The sequence below is a fragment of the Pyrus communis genome, chromosome 11 (genome assembly GCF_963583255.1).
Source record: "Pyrus communis chromosome 11, drPyrComm1.1, whole genome shotgun sequence".
Lineage (NCBI taxonomy): Eukaryota > Viridiplantae > Streptophyta > Magnoliopsida > Rosales > Rosaceae > Pyrus > Pyrus communis.
In genome coordinates, this window is record NC_084813.1 from 1,676,083 (window position 1) to 1,696,909 (window position 20,827).

The 20,827-nt window shown below is 36.8% G+C and overlaps 4 protein-coding genes across 5 annotated transcripts; 1 reads left to right on the forward strand and 3 right to left on the reverse strand.

Annotated features, from left to right (window-relative positions):
• Positions 1-580: 580 nt before the first annotated feature.
• On the reverse strand, positions 581-7,994 carry LOC137708286 (uncharacterized). Of its 2 annotated transcripts, none has more exons than XM_068447331.1 (6): positions 7,591-7,994; positions 1,895-2,050; positions 1,625-1,757; positions 1,492-1,524; positions 1,045-1,186; positions 581-962 (listed from the first exon to the last, which is right to left on the reverse strand). In XM_068447331.1, exons 1-4 carry the CDS (start codon positions 7,846-7,848, stop codon positions 1,499-1,501), a joined length of 573 nt encoding a protein of 190 aa, XP_068303432.1. In that variant the 5' UTR covers positions 7,849-7,994; the 3' UTR covers positions 581-962; positions 1,045-1,186; positions 1,492-1,498. The 2 variants fall into 2 exon arrangements, with proteins under 2 accessions (XP_068303432.1, XP_068303431.1); XM_068447330.1 differs by having other exon boundaries at positions 1,492-1,531.
• Positions 7,995-9,433: 1,439 nt separating this feature from the next.
• LOC137707704 (F-box/kelch-repeat protein At3g06240-like) lies at positions 9,434-11,930 on the reverse strand. Its single transcript, XM_068446608.1, has 2 exons — positions 10,639-11,930; positions 9,434-9,548 (listed from the first exon to the last, which is right to left on the reverse strand). Exons 1-2 carry the CDS (start codon positions 11,928-11,930, stop codon positions 9,434-9,436), a joined length of 1,407 nt encoding a protein of 468 aa, XP_068302709.1.
• A 785-nt stretch (positions 11,931-12,715) lies between these two features.
• On the forward strand, positions 12,716-13,379 carry LOC137707628 (NADH dehydrogenase [ubiquinone] 1 beta subcomplex subunit 8, mitochondrial). The gene has a single exon (XM_068446544.1). The coding sequence runs from the start codon at positions 12,801-12,803 to the stop codon at positions 13,176-13,178; it is 378 nt and encodes a 125-aa protein (XP_068302645.1). The 5' UTR covers positions 12,716-12,800; the 3' UTR covers positions 13,179-13,379.
• A 4,478-nt stretch (positions 13,380-17,857) lies between these two features.
• Positions 17,858-20,827, reverse strand: LOC137708163 (nuclear poly(A) polymerase 1-like). The gene has a single exon (XM_068447173.1). It carries the CDS (start codon positions 20,179-20,181, stop codon positions 18,046-18,048), a length of 2,136 nt encoding a protein of 711 aa, XP_068303274.1. The 5' UTR covers positions 20,182-20,827; the 3' UTR covers positions 17,858-18,045.

Here is a 20,827-nt window from a genome sequence, read left to right on the forward strand (position 1 = left end):
TTCATCTGCTTCAAGGTGTGTGTATATATATATACATATCCTTGTCAATCAAGGTTATCATTTTTATATTGCGGATGCTTTTTCTGGTGGCATGCAAGAAAAGCTAATAGAGATTCGATAGAAAAAGCAACGTAGGAATCGATTCCAACCCGTTCAGTTTCTACTTTTCCTGTTTCTGCGATGTGATTGAGATAACAATGCATTCTATGGCAGAGGTTTCCCAGCAACGGCCACACACAACTGAACAATCAAGCACTCATTCTTATGAGTCAATCAACAGTTTGCAGATGCTCGTGCGCCGTGGATTCTGTCCATTGTAGTGCGCTTCCCAGTTCTTAAAGTTTATTCCCCCGAGTCTGAGCTTTCAGACTCTCAGTTGTCACCTTTTGGCCCCATTAGCTATCGCAAGGCATCTAAACATTCCTACATTTCGTTCACGGAGGATGTTTATCTCCATCTGTAATGCAAATTGCTTTAGATCCTTGCATTGCAAACGTCTGTAATGCACATTGCTTTAGATCCTTGCATTGCAAGTAAACTTGGTAGATCTTCGATAGCATCCACCGTCTTGGTTGCTGTATGAATTTATTTGTTTATTTTTGCCATAGACCAAGTATGCTCGAGTTTTAGCAAAGTTCGAAGTGCATTGCCAAATGTTCAATATGATTCCACAAGATCTAGTTTCGTTCAAGTAACGGAACCTAGCCCATTTAAAGGCAGTTTCAACAACCGAGTGGCTGAAAGATCAGAGTAATGACCAGGTACGTTAAGAAAAGTATCCGTTTTCCTTTCTTCTTTTACAGCTAGCAGAAAAAGAATCAGTTCACAAGGTCCGCGTTGTTGTAACAATCAAACTTGAAAACCGAAGGGCTTGAATTTCATCTTTTTTAACTAAAAAGTTGCTTCTGGTCCTCATTTTCTTCTCAACCCCGGTCTCCCAGATGTCAGACCTCCAAACCAACCTGCCACGAGTAAAGAAATAGCATAAGACAGGAAAACTAAGAAGCTCAAAGCAAGGTAAGCAATCAGATGTGTAAATGATACCTCGTGGCCAAAGTTCTGCTTGCTGATAACAATTGTAGATAAAATGCACAGATGCTACTTGCTAATAGTTGAAGACAAGCAGAAGTTCCAGAAAATTGAACCCACGGACATGAAAGCTACACGAGTTTGAAGAGGTACCACCCTGTATCGAAAGCCATTTCAGTCAATTAGATAAAGCTACCACTTGATTTGGTATTAAAAAGTGGAGTATATGCCAGAGTATGATGTTCTCGGAAAAGAATTTTCCCATCACCCATTGCAAAAAATCCTGGGAGCCCTTTTCATTAGTTTTCCTAAAAATCTTTCATTGTCTTTATAGAGAAATTACTAGTTTACAAACAATTTCAAACAGTCTATGATGACACTAATTGAGGCACGGCTTAAATTTCCGGTACCAAAGGACATGAAAAAAAGAGGAAATAAATAGCAGAAGTGAAAATGGTGTACCAGAAATTCAATAAACTGACAGGTATCCAGAACCTAAATCCTGCACAAAATAATACAACAAAAATTGGAAAAACACGAGTTTATGTAATCTGAAATGCAGAGTGAACATAAATAATAATCAGAATAAGTTTACCATAAAGTAAGGTGGGAAGAGCATCTCTTCGATACTTCTCTGGAAGCTGTGAGAGTTTCCCTTGCCATAAATTGTTCCACGCAAAAACAACAGCAATCACACATGGACCAAGCACAATTTGATTCAACAAAACCTGTAAGAAAAGAAAGCTATGAGATACCTTCCAAATGGCTTCCGTTCATTTTTTATTTCCTCAAACTTTACTTTGTTTTTTTTTACAAAGTTCCTTAGAGTCATGCTACCTCAAGATTGATGTAAAAGAGGTCGTACCTTCAGCAGTAGGTTCTCTACAGTTTTCGCAGGCAAAGAATGATCAAGATACTGGTACCAAGCATAAGAACCAGGGCCGTACAAAAGAAACCCATAGGAAGTCATCCGCAGTGCACGAAGCCAATCATGGTGTGAGAGGAGAGCATGTGTTACATCCTAAGAAAGAGATTTTGGTCATCAAACACTAAACTCAAGGGAACACAAATAATAATGTAACAACGCATCCTTACAAAACATAAACTATAATATTAGACAAGACTAGACCAATTGACGGATCTACAAAGAGTCAACAAGCTTGGAGGATGGACTACATAAATCAACTAGGAGGCACACCATGATCTTCATAGCATTATCCATTATAAATGAATTTTCTAGCATTTGACTCCGCACTAGGCCTGGCAATTTCTGACACGACCCGATAACCCGACACGACACGACACGAAATTAACAGGTGTTTGGGTCGACACGATAACGAATCGGGTCTTATCGGGTAACCCGATAAGCACCTGTTAAGATAACGGGTTGGGTCGGGTATACACGTGGCTAAACACGATACACGATAAGCAGAATATTATTTTTATAATTTTATAACCCTAAAAAAATACTGTAATAATTATATACATTAATTTTACAATTTTATACCCCTAAAAATTATAATATATATATATATATATATTAAATTAACTATAAAATTTATAATAATTATAATAATTATATATACTATAATAATTATACTCCCAAAATATTAAGTCTATCTATACTAATTATATATATATATATTAAATTTTATAAAAACTATAATAATTATTAATTAATAATTTAATATGCATGATCATGCATTGCATATTTGCATGATTTTGCATCCATTGAAATTTGATGCGTCAGGATTCAGATGTGATTTGTTTCCATTCTCAAATTTCAATAATCAATTTCTTGCCATTGCCATTTGCCAACTTGCCGCCCTTTTTGAAAAAAAAAATGGAGGGAAAATGAAAATGTTAAGAAAAGTTGAAAATAAAACAAAAAAGTGAGGGAATTAGGGAAAAATGTTGGAGGGAAAAGTGAAAATAATAAGAAAAAGTTGAAAAGGAAACAAAAAAGAGAGGGAAAAATGAAAATTAATAGAAGTGGTGAGAAATTTTTTTTTTTTTTAAGTTATTAACTTTTTATCACACACACGACTGTCATGACATATCTCACTATTTTTATAACGACACACGTGACACGTGATGTATGTACTATTCCGTGTACCAGTCAATTATAATTTATACGTACAAAATAAATAGATTTAAATCTACTTAATAAATATATATATATATATACACACACACGGAACTTGATTGATGGCATACGAATTCTCCAAAACTAATTTCAACGATCCCAACCGTCAAACTTGTTTGTATATGCTTTGAGATCATATCAACAAAAAATCATAAAAAATAAACATTCAGAGATCAAGTAACGGGACAAAACTTTTCAACGGTTATAAACGAAAAATCACGATTTAACGGTTATTTTAACTCTGATTTTGATGATTTTTTATAACTACACTCCTTGACCCTATATGAATACAATGAATGAATTCGATCTTCAATTTAAAATATTTACACAAGTGGATACCACAAAATCTTTTGTTATACTTAATGAAAGTATAAATAAACTCTAAGTGTTAGTCAATCTATCGTTTTACGAATTCTCCAAAATTAATTTCAACGATCCAAACCATCAAAATTGTTTGTATATGCTTGGAGATCACATCAGCAAAAAATCACAAAAAAAAAAACATTCAAAGATCAAGTAACGGGACAAAGCTTTTCAACGGTTATAAACGAAAAATCACGATTTAACGGTTATTTTAACTCCGATTTTGATGATTTTTTATAACTACACTCCTTGACTCTATATGAATACAATGAATGAATTCGATCTTCAATTTAAAATATTTACACAAGTGGATACCACAAAATATTATGTTATACTTAATAAAAGTATAAATAAACTCTAAGTGTTAGTCAATCTATCGTTTTACGAATTCTCCAAAACTAATTTCAACGATCCAAACCGTCAAAATTGTTTGTATATGCTTGGAGATCACATCGGCAAAAAATCACAAAAAAAAAAAATTCAAAGATCAAGTAACGGGACAAAGCTTTTCAACGGTTATAAACGAAAAATCACGATTTAATGGTTATTTTAACTCTGATTTTGATGATTTTTTATAACTACACTCCTTGACCCTATATGAATACAATGAATGAATTCGATCTTCAATTTAAAATATTTACACAAGTGGATACCACAAAATCTTATGTTATACTTAATAAAAATATAAATAAACTCTAAGTGTTAGTCAATCTATCGTTTTACGAATTCTCCAAAACTAATTTCAACGATCCAAACCGTCAAAATTGTTTGTATATGCTTGGAGATCACATCAGCAAAAAATCACAAAAAAAAAACATTCAGAGATCAAGTAACGGGACAAAGTTTTTCAACGGTTATAAACGAAAAATCACGATTTAACGGTTATTTTAACTCCGATTTTGATGATTTTTTATAACTACACTCCTTGACCCTATATGAATACAATGAATGAATTCGATCTTCAATTTAAAATATTTACACAAGTGGATACCACAAAATCTTACGTTATACTTAATAAAAATATAAATAAACTCTAAGTGTTAGTCAATCTATCGTTTTACGAATTCTCCAAAACTAATTTCAACGATCCAAACCGTCAAAATTGTTTGTATATTCTTGGAGATCACATCAGCAAAAAATCACAAAAAACAAAACATTCAAAGATCAAGTAACGGGACAAAACTTTTCAACGGTTATAAACGAAAAATCACGATTTAACGGTTATTTTAACTCTGATTTTGATGATTTTTTATAACTACACTCCTTGACCCTATATGAATACAATGAATGAATTCAATCTTCAATTTAAAATATTTACACAAGTGGATACCACAAAATCTTATGTTATACTTAATAAAAGTATAAATAAACTCTAAGTGTTAGTCAATCTATCGTTTTACGAATTCTCCAAAACTAATTTCAACGATCCAAACCGTCAAAATTGTTTGTATATGCTTGGAGATCACATCAGCAAAAAATCACAAAAAAAAAACATTCAAAGATCAAGTAACGGGACAAAGCTTTTCAACGGTTATAAACGAAAAATCACGATTTAATGGTTATTTTAACTCCGATTTTGATGATTTTTTATAACTACACTCCTTGACCCTATATGAATACAATGAATGAATTCGATCTTCAATTTAAAATATTTACACAAGTGGATACCACAAAATATTATGTTATACTTAATAAAAGTATAAATAAACTCTAAGTGTTAGTCAATCTATCGTTTTACAAATTCTCCAAAACTAATTTCAACGATCCAAACCGTCAAAATTGTTTGTATATGCTTGGAGATCATATCAGCAAAAAATCACAAAAAAAAAACATTTAGAGATCAAGTAACGGGATAAAGCTTTTCAACGGTTATAAACGAAAAATCACGATTTAACGGTTATTTTAACTCCGATTTTGCTGATTTTTTATAACTACACTCCTTGACCCTATATGAATACAATGAATGAATTCGATCTTCAATTTAAAATATTTACACAAGTGGATACCACAAAATCTTATGTTATACTTAATGAAAGTATAAATAAACTCTAAGTGTTAGTCAATCTATCGTTTTACGAATTCTCCAAAACTAATTTCAACGATCCAAACCGTCAAAATTGTTTGTATATGCTTGGAGATCACATCAGCAAAAAATCACAAAAAAAAAATATTCAGAGATCAAGTAATGGGACAATCTTAAAAACAAAAACTCTTTATCCTTGCACATTTAATATTTGTAATAGATTAGTAGTGTATGTATTATTTTTTTATTAGGCTTTCATTTTCGAGTGTAGATATAGTACTTGAACGAGAAATGTTTTAATGTTTTCAAGTAATATTTATGTCACAATGTGTGGTATGTGCAAATTTTAAAAAAATATATATTTTTCATAACGGGTGTGACACGACACGACCCGTTAAGATAACAGGTGTTACATGAAAACGACACGAACACGACAGACACGACCCGTTTGCCAGGCCTACTCCGCACCACCGAAAGGTTTGGTCGCATACTTGAAAAATAACCCAAAAAAATCAAGGGAATGCTTGGATAAATGGTTTATAACTTTATATAAATACTTCCTGGTTGAGACCACACATAAGAATGACATTGCCATAAACTGACAAGATAATATTTCCACTGTTTTATCGAAGAGGAGTATCCTTCGAAGACAGAACCCGGTCAAGATGATACAGGTCAACTCCTCCTTGTGCCAAAGATCTTACCATTTCCGAAAGAAACTTGATTCTTTTCCACCTTCATTCAAGAGTTCTCCCGAAAAATGGACAACTTCCTTTTCTTAGGAACACATACAAGATTCGTCACTACAAAAAGCTAGCAGAGCCAAAAAACTAAAAGAAATTCAAGATTCACAGCACAAAGTGCTGATCCATCTTGCACCCGCTACAACCTTAAAACCAGAACCTTCGGCTAAGCAATAGCTTAGTGGATAACAACCTATAAACTGGGAAATTGTGCCTAACAGGGCCATCCAACCCATATTAGGCACTTGTTCTTTCTAGTCAGTTTAACACATCGAGATCCAAGAGTTTCCTTCATCAGAATATACAACCAAGGAAACACCGGTTTAGCATTTGTGCCAACTTCGGTACGATTATAAGAAACAAAATCATCCTGCAAATTAAATAAGTAGCTGCTGCACTCAGAATTAGAGCACCAACTCGCAATTTACATCGCTAGAAGCTGAAAGTTGTTCTTTTCTCACTCCAAACCCCAACTATAAATAAAGCTACTAGAAAAGCTACTAGAGATTCGACAGAAAAAACAACGTAGGAATCGATTTTTTGTATTGTGGATGCTTTTTCTGGTGACATGCAAGATTCGTCACTACAAAAAGGTTTATGGTAATATGTCTCAAACCTAGAATTGTGTTCGCTAGCAGAGCCAAAAAACTAAAAGAAATTCAAGACTCACAGCACAAAGTGCTGATCCATAATTGCACCCGCTACAAACTTAAAACCACAACCTTTGGCTAAGCAATAGCTTAGCGGATAACAACCTATAAGCTGGGAAATTGTGGCCTAACAGGGCCCTCCAACCCATATTAGGCGCGTGTTCTTTCTAGTCAGTTTAACACAACGAGCTCCAAGAGTTTCCTTCATTTAACATAATATACAACCAAGGAAACACCGGTTTAGCATTTGCGCCAACTTCGGTACAATTATACGAAACAAAATCATCCTGCAAATTAATAAGTAGCTGTTGTGCTCAGAATTAGAGAACCAACTCTCAATTAACTGCAATTTACATCGCAGGAAGCTGAAAGTTGTTCTTTTCTCACTCCAGACCCCAACCATAAATAATTCCAAGCCTCAAACTTTATAAACCCTCAAACATTTTCTGAGCACCCAAACACTTTCCCTTACCCCACATTTTCTCAGCAACCAAACCCATCATAAAATTCCGATATTTATCTTTTCCTAATTTTCTCAGCAACCAAACACAGCATAAAATTCCAATATCTTACCTTAACTTCTCAGCAACCAAACAGCTTAATGAAACAAAGAAAGAGACGTTAAATTTGACAAACCTGTTGGTCTTCCGCGCCTGCTTTTCTCCAGCGCTGTGTGAGCTGAGCAATTGTATCTCCCGTCAGAGCCAGTGTGCCAGCCGTGGCGGCTTGCTTTAAGGGAAACCAGTGACCTGCTCTTCCGGTTGCGTCCACAGATTTGGAGGAAGACTGGGATTTGGAATCAAATGGGCGTTTTCTTTGCTGCTTCGGTTTTCTGGGTGATGAGTAGTTCCAACCCCAGAGGCCGCCATGGCCGCCACCGCCAAGAGCATTCATATTCTCAAAGCAAGGCAAATGCAATTGAAAATTGAGAAACGGTGTGCGTGCTGCGTTACTGACAGTGGACACGGGTCTGGTTGGCCCGGGTAGAGCTCCAGTCAACCCGAATTAGACTAGTGGTCTCTGTATTTTTTTCTGATTTTTATTGAGCGATGCTAAAGCCAACCACATGATTTTATCTATCTTTAGATTAATAACTTAATTGGATTAATAGCCTTCATGGTAATAGCGTAATCATGTGTTAACAATTAAAAAAGATTTGAAGAAATTTTCAATTTTGTGGTTTAAATTCTAACATACTTCATCACAAGAGTTTAAATACTAATTTTTTTACCACGGCTGTCTTCGGACTAGTCATGGTATCCTATCACCACGGTAGCTATTAATCCAGGATAGTATTATTCACACCTATTTTTACTTCTCACACACCCCATCAATTTTCAGTCGTCGGATCGAATGGATTGAAGAATATATCATCGACAAAAAATTAACAAGTGTTTGGGGGAGTGAAACAGGGTGTGTGATAGCACTTTCCTTAATCCAATTAGGCCTAGATTTTTTTTTTTTTAAAACAAACAATATTATCTATACTAAGGAGAAGATGTAGACTTAGCCTCACAATGGACTAACAATAGTGTGATTCAAACTCGCATTTAACGAAAATCGAATCTAAAGCCTCTCACTTACAAATGAAAAGAAATATCACTAGACCGTAGTAGTAAATGACAATTAGGCCTAGATTAATTTAAGGATTTTAAATAAAATGGTCCTTGCAGGACCTCATCTATAGGCCCTTCGGCGAGCATTGTATTTTCTATCCACCTTTTGGTAAATTTTTTAAAAAATGACTCAATAAGTGCAATCTGTGAGACTAGAACTCATGCTACCCAACAAAATGAGTGTTAAACGGTGTAGTTAACAACTTAAAAGTTAAAAAGAAAAATTAAAAGGAGCATCAAACACAGCTAGTAGAATCCGAATCCTCGCCAGATCCTCTTTGCGAGGATTCTGAAAATCCTTGAATCATATACGACAAACGGATGTGAATAACAATGGATGTGAAAAGTAATTTTTGAAGATAAATAGCTAGTCATGGTATCCTATCACCACGGATTTTCACATAGCTATTGATCGCATAGCTAGGATACCATGACCAAGAGCATTCATATTTTTGAAGATAAATAGCTATGTGAAAATCCTTGAATCATATACTTGTGCGATCAAAAATTATTTTAAATATTTTTATTTGAAGATAAATACAAACAATACCTAATAAAAACTGACCGCACGATGTACGACAAACGGATATAATTTACAGATTCCCAAAATCCTCACCATGTTGGCAGATGGTAATTTAACTGTAATCCAAAATAATAAAAATTTGAAAGGAACATCAAACATAACAATACTAGTTAGAACGGAATCCAAGGTTATGCTGTCCAACAGTGTAAAATACTACTAAGAGCCCATCACAACCCTTTTAACAAAATGGCTCTCTTGATTCGATCTATACTATAATTTAACAAAATGGTTCTTTTAGCTCGCTGTGAAACCACATCACCTCCATCAGTGCCTGCTCGTTTCATTCGTCGCTAAAACAGTAATTGTCCGACGAAAAAGGGTCTGATTCGAATTCAGCAATTTCTTCCTTCAGAGATGGAGCTTTAGTCTCTCCTTGCAGTTTCAACCCTGCACACCTGTATCAACAACAGTAGTTATGAGATTAAAAGTCAAAAACATGAACAAGTAGAAAAAATGTATCGAAGGATCAGAAGAGGAGCGCATTGTTTGGTTTCACGTATTGTGTCATTGCAGCACCTAATGTAAACATGATATTCTCTCAACGGCTTAACGAGTTACCTTTCAGAAAAGCAGATTACCCAAGTTCTAAGTTCTAACAGCGCAAAGAAAGGACAATTCAGCAAACCTATATGTAACAATGAAAGACGATGAATCCTACTTCCTCATACTTTCATAGATATGTGTACGTGCGTGTGCAGGTCCCATGTGTTTTTTTGTTTGTAGAGATCCAAAGATAAGTTAAGTCTAAGCATCAGAACTAGTGTCAGCATCTTTCATTCATCTTTCAAAACTGACACTTGTCTGAGCAGGAGTTTACAGGTCCCTTCTTCTGCAGTTCTGGTGTCATAAAAGAGGTCAAACACACATTCATCATTTTCCGATTCATGAGCATAATTATTAATTGGTGCTCTGGTCTAAAATAGTCTCAAATATAGAACAGTAGCCTCGAAAAGCACCTCCTCGTTGGAAATACTATGCAACCATAAAGCAAGTGCTACTTCCTCATGATTGAGAGTTGAGATACAGATAAACACTAACTCATCTTTTATACTTCCATTTCCAATATGTTAATTTATGTATACGTTCATATATGTGTCCAGTTATACATGGTTTTCAAATTAGCAATTGCATACACACAACCCATCTTTTCATTAGAACCACAGATATACTAGGCAAATATCACAAATCCTATAAATTGACAATATCAGGTAGTGAAAGCAACTAAGACGAAAAAAATTCATACATGCTCTTCATCTAGTTGAAAAGTAAACTCAACCATGTACAATCAATCACTGAACAAAACTACAAATTAATCAGCGGGAAACAAATTAAACATATCGGGTGATTTTGGGATCTTTCAAAGACAGGCAAGCATAAATGTTTGTCCACATAAATTCTTCTGAGGTTGAGTTTGATATCCTACAAATACATAACTAGAGCAGCAAATTTACGCAAAATCTTAGAAGGTATAGAAAAAATCCTTACCTTGTATTTATATTCAATACTTCTACATCCTTCCCTGCCAGATTGTCCTTGAGTAAAATAAAGCTCGGAACATGACTAATTGCTTGAAAATTTGCCTTGAAGCCACAAAGCTTAAGATAAACGTATGAACTTGGTTTTTCTGGGTGATAGTAAAAGAAGGAATTTGTTTGAGAATGAAACATAAACAAACCATAGTTCTTATGGTATTTCATAGCTGTATATACGCCATATGGCCACCTTCCACAATCACCTTTATCAATAACAATCACCTTTGTCCAACGATATTTTCCACCAGAATCTGTCAGTGTCCACACAGTGATACGATCACCATAGGAATCACACAAGCAAAGACAACCTTCCAAAACTCCCATGCCCACATACATAAATTGCTTGATCGGAAAAGGTGGTGATGGAACTGATTTGAACTTTTCAGTGTTCAAATCAAAAGAACGAATTCTATAGCCATAAGACTCATACCAATAAAGCACTCCTTTCGCATAGGTAGGGGATACTAAGTTACCTGCTGTTTCAGAAACTTCACCAATGGACTTCCATGAACCTGTTCCAAGTGTGTGTATCTCAGCAAACTTAAAGCAATAGCCTGCTTCAGCTTCAAAAATTCGTATCACCTTATATTCATTGGTCTCGGAACTGAAACCCAATCCACATTCGACAGGAATCCTTATATTCTGATGCGGCCTAGAACTTTTGGGAAGGTTTATAAATTCACCGGTTACTGGATTGCACACAACAGCAGGGTCATTGTGGACTGGCTCAGACAAGCAAAGCAGGCCATTACACGAATTCACCACATTGTACTTGTGATGATGTGGCGGTATCCTGATGCAAGTCTTCCTTTTGGTGCCGCGGTTCCCATTAGGCATCACATTGCCGTTATCACTGTTGCTATTGATGACCTCCTCAGCGTTGCGCAATGGGATCTTGTACTTGGTAAGCTTCATGTGGACATGAGACTGGTCACAAGCATTGCCAGTAGCAGCACAGGCACAATCCTTCAAATCAAACCCAGAGCGATCTTCGGGCTCAACCATGTAAAGGGTTCTTGGCACACGAGTTGGAGTTGGACCAAGGAGCGACAGCAGAGGACAGGGCTCTGCCTGTGCAAAGTGCAGCTTAGCAAATTCAGGGTCCGAAATTCGAGCACACCAAGTCTTGCAAACACATTTGCAAATGAGAATGCTCCTGGTTGGTAACTTTAGTAAAATATTCCAAAGGACGGGCTTCGGAAGATCTCTGATAAGGGGACCCTTTTCTTGAATTTGATCATCCATGTTGCCTATTTGGATTTGGGTGTCACAAGCAGCAGATTTTCTTTTCCTCTTCATCCTTGTTGCCTATAAATATTATGAATATATTCCTTTGAAAATCATAGACTTAAAGCCACAACTGGATCATATATAACAGATTGAACTGGGAAATTAACCATTTTTACCAATTTTAGAATAATGACTGCTACTGATGGTGCTTTTTGAAAGAACTTCTAGAGAAAATGTTTTTAAGTTTCAAAAGCACTTGAAGTGACATAACATTCTTGCTGGAAGCACTTCAAGGCAATTCCATGATTTATTCACATTTTACTCCAAAATTATTTTCACCAAAAACGCATTTAGTCATTTTAAAAACACTTCCCAACGAGTTCATACAGATTTTTAGGTTACAATTAATTTGAATAAACAACAATTAGGAAGATAAATACAGACAGACATAGGTTTTAAGCTATAAAATTACCTAGAAGAATTTAGCCCTACTTGCAGTTGCACAGAGAGAGAGATGAAGAGCCGGATACGTGCGTGCGTAATGGGAAAGGGCAGAAAGCTAACTTGTACGCGTGAGGGTTTCAGATTGGCGGGAAAACGAGGCGACGACGCGCGCACATCCATGGGATATGGCCCAGTGGGCTTGCAACTTTTGGACTTTGGACTTGCAGTGGATTTGCAGGCCTCACAGGTGCCCAAAAGAAAAAGTCACATTGGGCCAATAAGGGAAACCCGTGCCCAGCCCATTAAACAGGCTAAGATTACATTCCAAAGCGTCGTCGTTTCATCTGTCATCTCGATTCCTTCAACTCCAGAATCCAATTGCGATCGAATTTGTTGGTTTAGGTTTCAGAAAGAGAAAAGGAAGAAGAAGCATTTTGCGCAATGGCAGGGAGATTGAGCAGTGTGGCTTCCAAGATCATGGGCGGAAACGGCGTCGTCTCACGTTCCGTCGCTTCCTCTCTCCGTGTCCGCGCCGGCATGGGCCTTCCGGTCGGCAAGCACATCGTCCCCGACAAGCCCCTTCCCGTAAACGACGAGCTCATCTGGGACAACGGCACGCCGTTTCCCGAACCCTGCATCGATCGAATCGCCGACACCGTCGGAAAGTACGAAGCTTTGGCTTGGCTCTGTGGGGGTTTGAGCTGCTTTGCTGGTCTGGGTTTGTTGGCCGTGTGGAACGACAAGGCGTCCAAGATCCCATTTGCCCCAAAAGTGTACCCCTACGACAACCTGCGAGTGGAGCTCGGCGGAGAACCGTAGGTACATCCAGCGGTCGGTTTCTGATCGTTAATTGTGTGGTTAATGTTGTTTCGGATGTGCTTTTGCTGATTTCTGTGTTTGAAATGATGGTTCTAAATAATGCTCTGTAGCTCAAACTGAGTCTGTTTTCGGCACTACGGTGTTCAAACAAATTGCGATTCTGGTTTCGTTTAAATCAACTTAGTTCGAATTTGGCGTTGAGATGCAATTTTTTTAGTTTTGTTCAAGTGGCAATCTATCTAGTATGTGATATGTATCATTGCAAGTCGAGATTACTTTCGGGAACCGGAATTTTCGTATGTGGAGCTCAAATTAAGGGGATAAAGGTATCAAATTGTTCGAAAAGGATATACTGTTTGCAGAAGATTAATACTTTTGAGTGATGTAACACTGAACAAAGTTAGCTGAAACCGAGAATTTGGTCTCAGGAGTGTGTTTGAAGTTTGTTTTCGCATGGTATTTTTTGAGAGTAGAGCATAGGTTGAAATGGCGCATTGTTTAATTTAGATTTCCACATGTTTTGTGTTGTTTGATTAGTGTGCCGTGTTTTTTATGTTTTGATTCCAAAGTCGTCTTTCAAGGGTCGTCCTGTGTCTTCGCTTGTGTTTCCGAGGATATAACAGTGGAGTTGAGGGCTGATTCTTGTTGAGTTTGCTTTTGTACAAAACGTTTCTGAATGGAGACTGTAGTGTTGAATACTTTATGGATCCTTCACTGGGGCTCAATGTGAATACATAGTTAATTGGTCTATAGTTTTTTGAAAATTATCAATTGACCTGCACAATTGAATTAATGGGTTTACATGTTCTTTTGCATAGCTGATTGAACAGATACAAAAGGCCAACCTTCCGGCATTATAACTGTTTCAGGTTTTTGGTAACACTTAAGTGGCTGTTATAAGACTAGGGCGTTTCTTTCATCTAGTCAATGAGAAAATTGAAAAAGAGAGAAAATATATGGGCAGTGTGTTCCAGGAAACATGTAGGCTTTGAGTTCATTTCATTTGTCGTGATGAAAATCCCATGATTGAATTGTAGTGTGTATAAATGCTCGACCTATGCAAGCTCTTATCTCAAATCCTCTGTTATTACAGTTAAAGTTGTACTTCTACCCTTGTTAGAACTTAGAAGGGAGGTTTTGGTTTCGTCCAACGGCAAGTGCAATCCAGACTTTAGATCAAACGAGGAACAGATTTCTTTAAACCAGGGTGTTGTGTTAATGTGATTTTATATGCCTAATTTGTTGTTGCATGATCCATTTATTATTTGTGAACTAGTTCTTTTGTTATAGATCAGTGCTACATGGGACTTATTACATGCCAGTGGTTAAACAGTTGACGGTAATGTGATTCGGTTATCTGTCTAATTTGTTTGTTTGATGTTATCAGTCTGATGATGCTAGAACCTTTATCTATTAGACACACTTGAACACAGGCGTCAGTTAATGTTTCCCATATTGTAATTGGCTTCAGATTCACAAGTTTTGATTTGGAATATGCTCGTGAGTCAAGGATGGGCACAGGCCGGGCCCAAATTTAGAGGAACCGGACCTTACCCGTTGTAAAGGATTTGCATTTACTTATGAAGAGATCCCACATTTAGAGGAACCGGACCTTACCTGTTGTAAAGGATTTGCATTTACTTATGAAGAGATCCCACATTTAGAGGAACCGGACCTTACCTGTTGTAAAGGATTTGCATTTACTTATGAAGAGATTCATACCATTCTTTGTTAAGTCCGTTGACGAGGTTGTTCTAGTGATCGATTCCATCTCGGAGTCTGCCACTTAAGGTTCCCTCTATGCATCTAAAATTTCAAACAAAGAGCAAGAGTCTAGCAGAGATTAAACGTAAGAAGCTCAGTTTTATTGGTCAAATGACATCTTCGAGGGGTTTGCAATTTTGTCTGAATTTAACGAAAAATCACCAAAATCCGAAATCATTGGACTATTGGATTAAATGGTAGTCATAACAGTGTTTCTTTGTAAAATTGTATTCCTCTATTTTCTTCATTACAATCGGATGTATTATTGGTTTTAGATTTCTCTAATTTTTGCAAGAGTAATCTATAAATGATGTACTAAAATATAGATGGTTTGGACCATTAGAAAAAGTTATGGATTGAGCACCACAAGGTGTTCTTAAAATAAATTATTTGAAGGATCCCTCGTCGGAATATATAATGCTCCGTCATAAATGTCAAAAACTATGACAACTCTTAAGATTCACAATAAACAGAACAAGAACTATTTTTCTTTCCATTTGAGTTTTGTCTGCCTTAAATTGTTATTTAACATCAGCAAACAAGGTTTATTTCTATTTACAACAAGTGTGTGATATTTATTTTAATTGGCAGCAAATAATTTGAAGACATAAAATGCTTCAATTCACATGTCTCTTTCTTAACATTGATAAGGATCCAAAGTTGCCCCAAAAGCACATATGTCGAGTCATCACAACTCAATTCAATCAATCCAACAAAATATCACCTAAGAACTTGACAATATGCCATATGATATATTAACTAAAGTGCCCGGTCAGCTTTTGTGAATTATTCATGTCAGCATAATAGTTACGTTGAGCTTTCTTTCTGAAATTCTTGATTTGCTAGAGTTAAAGAAGATAATGCGACGGGAGTATTACAATATCAAAATTGGACAGTTGAAGGTAATGAAAGAATTTCTTCATGTCTTCTGATTATGAAACATATCTTGCAACGCCTTAGTGACATGTGTGGCATGCTTCCATTCTCTTGGATCAAAGTACTCATCAAAGTAACATCTTTCCGATCATCCAAGTTCAATTACACACAATAAAAAGTCGACGCATGCTAGCTTCTTCGTCAATTGGGCACAAAGTTCTGAAGAATGCGATTATTAAGATCAACAAGATTGAGAAAAATGACGTACTATAAATTTTTTTGTTTATTTTAATTTCCTCCAATATTTTACTCAGTAAACAGAAAAAGTAGGATGAAAATGTGCGTTCAGAAAATTAATGATGTTTGTTTAAGGTTTTGAGATTTTAGTAAATGAAAAGTTTGAAATTGGACATGATACTAATATTCATTTAGAATAAAATAGTTGTGATAGTTACGTAGGTGTTTTTCCATGAAATAAGTGTTTAAAAACAAGTTTTGCTAGTTTTGAACCTCATGATACATCATATCTAGGAATTCTTCCAATATGCCGATGTGGATAATTTAAAAAGAAGTTCTGCAAGTTTGTTTGTTTGTTTGTTTTTTTTTTTTTTTTTTTTTTTTTAACCAATTCTTCCAATACTTGGGGACTGATTAATAACGATTATTGAAAGGTTGTTAAATTAAAGGGAGTTTTAACGAAAAGCCCACGGTACTGTTCACTTTAAAGAAAAATCACATTTTTACATTAAAAAGTCAAATGAGGGTAAACTAAACATCTGCGCAAAAACGATCTTATATTCCAGCCAAATAGTGCAACTTGGACTTTAAACGCAGCTCGACACCAAAAAGCACCATCGAGGAGTACTATTCATTTTACCTTTGATTTTATCTTTATCATTAAAACTCAAAGTTCAATCTCTTTTCATTAATTTTTTTTTAAATTAAATGGATACATTATGTATTTCAACTTTCAAAGTTATTTGTATCGAATTTTCTACCTGTTTAAAACCCCATAATCCTAATCGTATTGGATTTTCGATTTCGTGTGAATTTCGAGGTTTTGTTTTGAAGACTTTCATGACATAACCATGTTCGAAAAAGAGCTTAAACAGATATATTTAAAACTTGTATGTATCGGATCTTCGAGTTTGCGTTAAGCTCATATGTCGAGTCATCCAGCTCAATTCGAGATCCAAAAAGGAGGAAATCAAAACGTTCTCTTTACAGTGGTGGAGGCTGCATGGGATCATTGGTTGTCCTTGACTCTGATAAATCCAAAAACCTCATTTATATTTGTTTATATATTGTATTTGACCCTCTATAAATAGCCAAGACAAACAAAATTACAACATTTTCCCCCAACATCTTCCTCCTGCTTCTTCTATTTTCTTCTAACATACTTGTCTCCTTTTTCTCTCCTCTTATATGAAATACTTTAGTTGAAAAGCTTTAATAGTCTTCAACATTACTTCACAGTATCTTGTATCCACTATCGACAAGCATCTACAAATAATAGTAGTCGTTGACATATGTTGGCATAAACTTTCGCCATATGCTGACAGGAATTGGTAGTTGTCAACTAGGTGCTAGACGAAATGATCAAATAAAATTTTTTGATTGATATGATGATCCTATTATTTGAAAATCCTGGCTAATGGCGCAATATGCTCCTTGTATCGCTTGTATGAATCAATGGACGTAAACATGTTCGAGTGGTCTACAATCCAATTTAAACGTATAGAAAAAACTCATCCCAAATGATATACAATCTCCAAAAGAAATTAGGAAAATTGTCAAAACTATAGAATCTTGCCTTTTGTTTTACTAGTCTACTAGCTAGATACGATTACTTTTAATTTATAAACAAACACACAAGGATAAATAAATCACCTTAAATGTGCAACTTAATCCAAACAATTCTTAAATAAATGGATTTGATGATCTGTATTTTCTACTATAAGACAAGTGCATAAGTACTCTACTTGTTAATTGAAAAATAATAGAAATTTGTAATCAAATAACGCAAGAGATTTACGAGGAAAACTAACTTTATTGATAAAAAGGAAAGATTACAAGCGTAGGGCCTTGGCGCCTGACCCGTCGCAGACAGATAACATAAAACTAAAACTTCGTGACTGTTAACTTTTAAATTGTCAATACAACGAAGAAAGAAAAGGAGCATTGTCATTGTGCATGTGAGGTTTCAACATTGAACATCCTCATGCCTTTAGCCACTAGCTTTGACGAATGTAGAGAAACTGAACCTGATGATTGGCTTTCTTTGCGCCGCAGGTGGAAAAGAGGTTCCGTTTGAGGATGGCGCCACAAATTCATCCACGAGTTCCTCTACGCCCCCATTATATGAATCATTGGAAGGACCAGCAGCTCCATTGCTAGAGTTTATTGGCGTACCAACTGATGCGCCCTCCTTTGTAGCCGTAATCTTCTTCTCCAATGCCAGCTTCTCTGCTTCTTTAGAATTTGATGTATTTGCAGCAGCAGGTAGACTATCGATTGGTGGATTGCACCTTGACGAAGATTCAGTCTGATCGTTCTGATAAGGAATGTCTCTTGGGATTCCTGTCTTTCCGGAGTTATTGTTGTTTGCATCCATACTGTCACATTTTATGGAACATGAATTGACACTGCTGCTCATAGAAGGGCTACCCTCACGAAATTCTTCACTGCAGGGACGTAAAGACTTGGCATGCCTTGAGTCAATTTCTACATTACCATCCACTCGCTTTCTCTTCTGCCTGCCATCTGATCCATCTAAATCAGTTTTAGCTTTACATAATTTATGTGGTTCAGATGCTCCAGAAACCGTTGGTTCTGAACCCTGCCTTCTCCCCCAAGTTACTTTAGACGTGCGCAGAAGTCGAACCCCACCAGGAAATACAAAATTTGGGATGCTCCCGCGGTTTACATGGGATACACGGATCTCCATTCCAGGTTTCCATAATGTGTAACGGTTGACATCAGCTTGCTTAAACTCCTCAATTGTTCCTCTTATGTCAAAGTATCGCTGGCCATCATTGGCACGAACTCCTTGACGTCGTTGTAGACCCATGAAGAAAGAGCTATGAAAACCTCTTGATTTGTCTGAAAAATCACCTGGATGTGGGTGACACAGCAGCTTGCCGGATGTGTGCCTCTCAATCTTCAGCATTAGTTGACGGATACGGGACCCAACCCAGCCTTTCCATGCTGTAAAGTCATCATCATTTTCTGCAGTGATGTCTATCTGTAAATAATTCTTATACGCTTCAAAGAAAGCATAAGACTCAAAAAGGGTATCCCAATCAGCCTCGTTTGCTTCCATAGCCTTACAAATATCATTTCCCCTCTGAAACTCGTCTAACATGATACACTTAGTACTCGGAGACACGCTGTAGCTAGAGTTCATGCTGGGATATGCCGGAGTAATTATGGGCATCAAATGAAGGCTGTCCATTTTGTTTCTTATAGGATCCCAGACCTGCAGTCCAAGAGACCCAGCTTCAATAGCACAGAGCATGACAGGATTTGGCCAGTGCCACTGCGTATATATCTTAAAGAACCGAGACACTAGCATATTAGGCAGGGCATTCGGGTAAAGTTGGCATATGCGAGCAACAAGCAATGTCCAATTTATACCACCAAGAAATCCCGCAACGTTGGAATAAACACAACGACGCTTTGCCCATAACCTCATGCATCTCAAAGTCGTGCAGAAGTTCTGAATGCTTGGGATTAAACGAAGAATTCGGTCTGTAACTCTGAAACCATTAAGACTACGAACCGTCTGTTCATCCACACCCTGTAGTACTGAGTCTTGTAATATATCCAAGTCTTCTGGAATAACCAAGAGTGCTAGTTGCGCATAAAGAAGATCTATTGCCACCCCACTGAACTTGAATCTCATGACCGGGACGTGAGCATCGGGTACAGGGTTCAACTCTGTCACTTGAGGCATCTCAGACAACATCCTATGTAGCTCGCCGAAGAAATCTTCTTGACGAGTTGCATATTTAGGACCGACACAGAGTGTGTCTATATCTGCTCCTGGGCCATGAACCCCTAGCCGATACGATCCAAAGGTGACGATCAAAGCATTTGCTTCATCCACCAGTTGCTCATTGAATCCCTTGGCCTTGCTAACTGTCTTAACCCACACCTTGACAATCTCGCCGAGGCTGCCAAGAACCTCCTGCCTGCGCACAGCCTCTTCCTGACTCTCATACAATCCAGCATCTTGCAAGTAGTTTTCCAATTCACGAGTCTTGATCACATCAGACTCGGTGGGTCCGGCCAGCGAGATGGGCCCCGTAAGGCCAAACCTCTGCCCGTTATCTTGATTGCTTAATGCATCATGGTTCCCCATTTACAATATGCAAGAATTTTGAGTATATATAATTTTGCGAATATGGGAATTGGGGAAATTTTTTATCTTTTCTTCTTTTCCAAAATAATGAAATCGACCCCAATCAAATAAAAAAAGATATTATGAAATCGAAACAAGCAAATCAGAAAAGAATAATAATAATAATAATAATCTCAATTCTCAAGCTATTTTTTTTTTTTTTTTCAGTTGCAGATGCAGTATTGGGCAGATCGAAGCCCTACAAAATACAAATTAAGATAACGAAATTGAGACGAAGCGAAACCCTAACCGTAGATTTTCAATATCGTAATTAATACAAACTTAATTTCAAGCAATTTAAAATTTCCAACCCTAACTAACCGTAGAGGAGGAGGGAGAATAAACAGAACCGATCGGAATGGACGCCGGAAAATTGAGTAAGTAAGCGCCAAAACGTCTGCGACTGCGGCTTTCAGAATCGTCGGTGAAGATCCTCGGCCTTGGTCGTTTGAGCCTGAGAATTGCAGATACGACGACGACGAATTACTGGTCCAATCTCGCCGCCCCTGGAGATTATCAGGGAATTCTGATCGAGAGATTTTGGTCGATCGAGAGAGAGACGGTAGCTTTTAATTTTTTAGAGAGGAGAAAGAGAGTGACGGTTGGG

Coding starts and splice junctions, on each gene's coding strand:
- LOC137707704 (XM_068446608.1), bottom strand. CDS start 11,930: ATGGATGATCAAATTCAAGAAAAGGGTCCCCTTATCAGAGATCTTCCG. Junction 9,549..10,638: donor GTATTGAATATAAATACAAG/GTAAGGATTTTT, acceptor TTGTTGATACAG/GTGTGCAGGGTTGAAACTGC.
- LOC137707628 (XM_068446544.1), top strand. CDS start 12,801: ATGGCAGGGAGATTGAGCAGTGTGGCTTCCAAGATCATGGGCGGAAAC.
- LOC137708286 (XM_068447330.1), bottom strand. CDS start 7,848: ATGAATGCTCTTGGCGGTGGCGGCCATGGCGGCCTCTGGGGTTGGAAC. Junction 2,051..7,590: donor CAGGCGCGGAAGACCAACAG/GTTTGTCAAATT, acceptor TCTCTTTCTTAG/GATGTAACACATGCTCTCCT. Junction 1,758..1,894: donor TAGAGAACCTACTGCTGAAG/GTACGACCTCTT, acceptor CTTTTCTTACAG/GTTTTGTTGAATCAAATTGT.
- LOC137708163 (XM_068447173.1), bottom strand. CDS start 20,181: ATGGGGAACCATGATGCATTAAGCAATCAAGATAACGGGCAGAGGTTT.